The following is a 6,501-nucleotide window of genomic DNA, read 5'->3' on the forward strand; positions in this document are numbered from 1 at the left end:
CGGATATGTTATGCTCTATACAATCATTATGGCCTGGCGGGATTCAGATATCTGTAAAAGTGCTGTGAAAGCCGAGTTCGTTATGTTACCTAAAAGGTACAACTCTTTGGAAGGCCGCTCGCTCGGTAGTTATTGGGTTATTGTAGGACAACACAGATAATGAGTTTCATGGCGCTACTGCTGTTGCAACCGTGGCAGCTCGATCGGGAATCATACTCTATGATACTCATCGGACTGAGAAAGCCTCTTCTGAACCTTAACCAGGCCAGTTTGGCATACTCGGAGTCGGAGGGTTTGAAATAGCACTTTTATAGTCGAAGTAACGATGTCGAAGTAACCACACAAAGAATCCCCAAAGACTGCTTATGATATCAGAGTCATTTGCTATTATAGTGGTTTAATTTCACGATGATCGATGAAGATTGTTCATTGCATGTCTAATAATTCTTCTCCGGCTACAGAATGAACAACACAATCAAAAGTCATAAAATCTTTTTTCTCGCACTGAAAAACCTTTTTCTGAACCATAACCCGGGCAATTTCCCAGACAACAAAATCCGTCATTTTTACATCTGCAGACATAGAATCAATGTAAAAATGAAGAATCTTGCTGACTGGGTTTGCATATTATTTACAGAGGTTAACCAGTAACCACCGCTGCAGGCTTAGTCACCGATGTTCACAGTGTCAAGTTTCGATTTGTTGAAGTCATCTTAATCTAATCCGCCCTCTTTGTTTCTTTGCAGGGAGGTCGATTCCGATCATTACGTCACACTTGAGACTCGGGATGCACCAGTGATGGCTGCCGGTACGTCATCACAAGTGACGTCGACGGCTGACGTAACTCAGCGTGTCGTCGCGGTATGTGACGATGAAGACGACGAGGACAAGGACGATTCAGACAACGAGCGAGAGAAGAAAGAGAAACATGCGCAGGTGACAGAATGGACTTAATGCGACCTCATTTTAGTATATGGTATTACAGTTGGTCATCTAACCTGGGTGAGTGCGCATCTTGTCATTCAACATTTAGAAGAAAAAGTTGTTGCTCAGTCTCTTGCGGATTTCAACATCGGAATAAACGCTCACTAGTAAGCGCTAAAGTAAGTTTTAATTTAATCAATTCTTTGCTACTCCGGGAATGGGTTTACGGAAGGTTAATGAAGGTTTCTCGGTATCAAGTGGTTCATTTCCTCCCACCAACGTAGACTGAACGGATCCGATGTAGCTTATTGTAATTCTCACATATATTAGCACTTGTTTCACAATGTAGATATTAACGGTTTGTTTTTGCCTGATGCTACGATTTTGTTATGGTATAGCGAATTGCACTAGCTTTCGGAACACAGTTCCCTAGTCATGTGCTATGACTATTAGCACTGGTTTCAAAGTTAAGGTAAACACTCGCTTGAAAACGACGGTTGGATACACGAAGAATTATACACCACTGCAGGCGGCTACTTATTTATTTCTGCACGACCAGTTTAACAGTGCCGGTCTTTGTGCAAACCGTGCGATTGCACAGGGCCCGCAAATTAGGGGGCCCGCAATTTACTCAGAAAATGCAGTAATTTTGTCATTTCTATTGGAAAAATTCAACAAGTGAATTCAACAAAGGAATAAGCAATAAGAAAACAAAGAAACTCAACGGGTGCAACCTATTTCGTCCCCTGAACGTTTCGTACCCTGAAAAGATCGAGAAAAAACAACAACTGAGCCGAAGTCGCTGATCGGAGTTGCCACAAACATTTCAAAATTTCTTTCGATCTTTTCAGGGGACGAAATAAGTCGAAATTTGATTTTGTTGTTACTCCGATTTCAGGGGACGAAATAGGTTGCATCCAGACTTAACATAGAGACATAGCTTTATTTCCGAAAAATGCCAAAGAAAGCATGATCTTATCGTTTTGCTATGCCACCGGACAGCACCATTTTACAGTAGCCTAATATTCAATATTCATACCCAAATTTTTTTTGAACATGCTCTCAGAATGCCCCAAATTCAAAGTAATTTTTCAAAATTTTCTGGGGGGCCCCCCAGTCCCCCGTCGCTGGGTGTCGCCTTCGGTGATCACGCCGTCAGGCTTCGCCCGCCGACCGTCCAACCACCCCCTCCCTTTTCAAAATACTTAGCTATGCTACTGAATTGGATCATTGTCATTGGGGCCAGCAAAGCATATTCCGCACAGGGCCCGAAATACCCTAAGACCGGCACTGCGTTGAATAACATACTTTGCTACACTGCAGATTCCACCAGTGGTAAAAAGTGTCTTTTTTCAGGTGTTTTGGAACTACGTCCAAGGAATGCTGAAGAATCTTGAATCTCTTCCATTGGATCGGATCCACAAGATGCTGCAGATGTTCGCGGTGCACGACGCTGAAATCCAGGTTTGTACTCGGATCAGTTCGTATGTTTTTATTTTCGTTCTGAGAAGGTTGTTTAATAGAAATTTTAAGTTTCACTTTGGCTCAGATTTTCCACATCCTAAGATCTTTTTTTGTACTTTTTGAGCCCCCAGATGTTTGCTACGCAAGATGCTAAAAGTATAATCTTCATCCTTGGACTGAGAAAGCCTCTTTGAAGCTTATTCCTCGCAGTTTTCCATTCTTATGGAAGTTTTGGACCACTGGCACAGGCTGGTCCCTGTGATTGGACGATATTATAATAATCTCAAATTGATCTCAAAACTGATAGTTTTTCTTAATAATAAGGTCAATTCACTCTAATAGCTTTTTAACATTAAGTTTTTGGTGTGACAGTCTAGAACAGTGGTTCTCAACCGCCGGTCCGCGGACCGGTGCCGGTCAGTGTAATTTTTTTGCCGGTCCGCAGAAAATCTTACTTCTGCAAAGCTTATTTTAATATGGAGGCATTAGCATTGTCAAATTGTGATCGCACTGTGAAACATTCCCAGCTGTAAAACTGACATATCTCCACGCAAAATTGTTTGATAATACAGGTTAACTTTTTGATGACCTAAGTCTGTGCCGTTGATAAGGTTTTTGTGACAAATTGCGTGTAGTGTTCAAAAAGTTTTGGAACACAGAAATACATAACCAAATGGGGAATTTTGTCCTTGATATTGAAAAATTTCAAAGTCATTGGAGACGAAAATTTGAACTTCCGGATAAAGGATCGAAAAGTCAGGCCTGCAATCGAAATTTGCCAGAACCGGAGTTTGAGAAAGCAAAGATCTTTTCAAAGACAATGCGGAAAATAATGGGAAAATAGCGTTTCGGAATGGAATGGAACAAACGATTTGCTGTGGAAAGTGCTTGTGAAATGGAGTTGCGATTTGAAAAAATTAAAAAGAGTTGCTGGGCATTGTGAGTCAACACTTGAAAGAGTTGGCTAACAATTTTGACGATCATTTTGCGTAACATGAAGATCCTCGACATGGAAACTTTTGGATAAACAATCCATGCATCGATGATGTCAACACATGTGACCTTAATCTTCATGAAAAAGAAAGTCTGATTGAATTACAATATGTTGTGCTTTTACTTTGCAGTCCATATTCGGAAAACACCATTGTCACACTTCTGGTTATCTGTTGCAAACGAATTCGTACCTAACTTTCAAAACAATCGAATTGAGGGTAATTGTTTCAACTAGCTATTCAGAAACGACAATTTTTTTTCATCTCTAGCTTTAATTAAAACAAAGCAAAGAAATAGCCTGGATGCAGAAATAAAGCTACGTGTTTAAGAAACTTCTTTGATATCTCGTTTTCCTCACATAGGCTACTGGCAGCGTAACAGTAGCAAATTTCCCACTGGCATTGATTTTGTATGGAAATGGATTGACATTTTGCTGTTTGAGTTGATTTGATTGCCGTTTTATTCCAATTTTCGAGCTGAATACAAGTCATATGCTATATATAACCTTGCATTATGGTACGCAACGGCAACTTTGGTTAACAAAACGTTACAAATATTCATTCTATTCACTACGATTTTTGGTTGCCGGTCCTCAAACAGTTTATAAAAATTTTGCCTGTCCTCCAGTGTTAAAAGGTTGAGAACTACTGGTCTAGAAGATACGCGATTATTCAATAATTTTATTGGAAATACGTCACAATTTGATCACACTATGATCACACGACATTGACTCTAACTCCCAGCTAACCTTTTTGATCAACACGTCACGTAAATCGCCATCACATTGTGGAATCTTAAAAGCTTTTGACCGTTTTGAAAATAGAGCAATAAACGGCGCACATAATTCACTTAAAATAATAATAATAAGCACAATTAAGTAAAAGGTCAAATTGCTTGTTACACACGTTGTCTGCAACTGAAAGGTTCTATGTTTGACATTTAAAATGTGCTATCTGCTTAATGGCGCATTGTATCCAACCCTCAATACGAGGAAGGAACATAATGATGATGATCTGCTCAAAAAGCCTGAGTGAAGTTTCTTAGCTAAGGCTGAAATTCTATGGTAAATGCAACGCATCGCTCTACATTGCTGGTTGTTGGTTGGTTGGAGTAAAACTCAACCTTTCTGCTCATTAGATTGAATTGCCACAACTTCGTCAACTCCTCGCCACCAAGATGCAGGAAGGACTGGTCGTCATTGAACAAGGAAAGTACAAACTCGTGCGCGACCCCTCGTGAGGTCATCTGAACCCAAACCCTGCCAAAAGATGGCAATGGTGAGTTGGTTTTTCAAATATTTGATGTTATTCTCAGACAGCAAATACCTTGAATCAATGTAGAAATGAAACCTGAAATCTGATGTGGACTGGTGTCCTCAATAGGTTGTCTGATCCTGTCTGGATAAATGCCATCATTCCCTGCTGCTTTTCATGGATTTTCATGAAGTGATCTGTTGTAAAGAGACGGTAGTATTTTCTCTGACGCCGTTTTTTTGTTGTTGCTTTATTGGTTTATTTATGGTCAACCTACCTAATATTTGTGAGCTGATTTTCCACATTGGTTGTTATTAGACTTGCAGGAGGTTGTGTCTCAAAACGTCGCGGAAACAAGACTCGAGAGGAAGCGGCTTTTTCGTGATGTTCTACTTGGGATGGTTTATGTTGTTCTCTGTGTAGTGATAAAATTGCCTTTATTACAAAACAATGTGTGCTGTTTCTACATTTCGTCACAGTGACCTTGAGTTGCAGAAGCTTGACATGGGGGTCTAGGTGGTAGGGGAGACTCAGGTAAGTTGGCCCAATAGGCAAGTTGGCCCACTCTAAATAATTTTTTAATTACAATAGTTATTGTTATGTATCGTACACATACTGAGAAAGTGCTGTTGAAACTACCTTATCACCAGGTTGGGAGGCTCTAGTAAGCAGAATAAACATGTGAGCACGATTTTTGTATGAAAAATTATGATTTTTGAAATTTTTGGATTTTAGAATTTTTTAGATGTCGAGTGAGTTTTTTCTTACTGTATTAGAAAGATTATTATTTAGTGAGTGCAGCGCTAGTGTGGTTATCAAGACTCACTTTGACGGTGAAACCGTTGCCAGAAGCTCGATAGTTTGACATAAATTTAAGTTTTTACAATATGGTTGCCATTCAGGGAAGTTGGCCCATTTCGTGGGTGGGTACGTTGGCCACCATGGCCAACTTGCCTTCATGAGGTATTATATAGAATGATAATAATTGACTAATTAATACGATGACTTATTTTTTTTTGCAAGATTGAAGTAGCCTATCATCAAGTATCCAAAGTAAGTAAATCGCGGCTTTAGCCTACATCGGCATTAAACGATCAATAACAATAATACACTTCCTAACATCGTTTTTATGCCACAAATTGCGACAACGTATTCCTAACCCATATGGTAATAATAGAAAATAGTAAGTGACCAAGAAAACCAATCGCGGAAATGTGTATCAACCACTTCTCAAGCGACGGTCTAAAACGTACCTCGTTTAGGAGATACATTAAAAAATGTTCCGATATTGGTACCCATGCAAAAAGGGGGTTTGTAGCCTATTGCAAACAAGGTCCTACCTATCAGTATCGTTAAGGTCACCAGATCGTTAGGAATAAAGGCATGCCGTTCCAACTACAGTACATGCTGTTTGATACAACCTTTGTTATTTTCGAAAGCTTATTTGGTGTAAGATACTGATGTAAAAAAAGTTTACTGAGGTAAAATACAGCATTATAGCCTAATAGTAGTTTATATTATAAACCATACATGAATGCATACATAGAATAAATTATGTACGGTATGTATGCCTCTATAAAACCAAGAAATAATTAGAAAGAAAATAAAATTGGAGAGAAAGAGAACTTTTCCACTGTTTAATATACCGTAAATGGACATGTTGCCCACGTGGCCAACTTACCTTTCATGGTGGGCCAAATTACCCGCACAGGAAGGCAAGATGGTCCATTTTATTTTTTTCGGAAAACTTGAAAAATTATATACCTAAGAATGTCTGTTTGATGCAAGAATATGTCCACTTCTAGAGTGATGAATTCTCTACTCTTCAATAGCATTCGCTTTAACATATGTTTTGTTATTAGCTCAC

At 39.3% G+C, this 6,501-nt stretch overlaps 1 protein-coding gene across 1 annotated transcript in view; it reads left to right on the forward strand.

The window, feature by feature from the left end:
* Positions 1–5,094, forward strand: part of LOC145769327 (anaphase-promoting complex subunit 2-like) — a 30,494-nt gene extending 25,400 nt beyond the window's left edge. The window contains exons 16-19 of the mRNA XM_082580927.1: positions 747–936; positions 2,281–2,388; positions 4,519–4,658; positions 4,953–5,094. Coding sequence (XP_082437053.1) covers positions 747–936; positions 2,281–2,388; positions 4,519–4,620 — 400 coding nt within the window. The 3' untranslated portion in view covers positions 4,621–4,658; positions 4,953–5,094. The remainder of the gene's footprint in view (positions 1–746; positions 937–2,280; positions 2,389–4,518; positions 4,659–4,952) is intronic.
* Positions 5,095–6,501: the final 1,407 nt, after the last annotated feature.

This window comes from Aplidium turbinatum, chromosome 4 (genome assembly GCF_918807975.1).
Source record: "Aplidium turbinatum chromosome 4, kaAplTurb1.1, whole genome shotgun sequence".
NCBI lineage: Eukaryota > Metazoa > Chordata > Ascidiacea > Aplousobranchia > Polyclinidae > Aplidium > Aplidium turbinatum.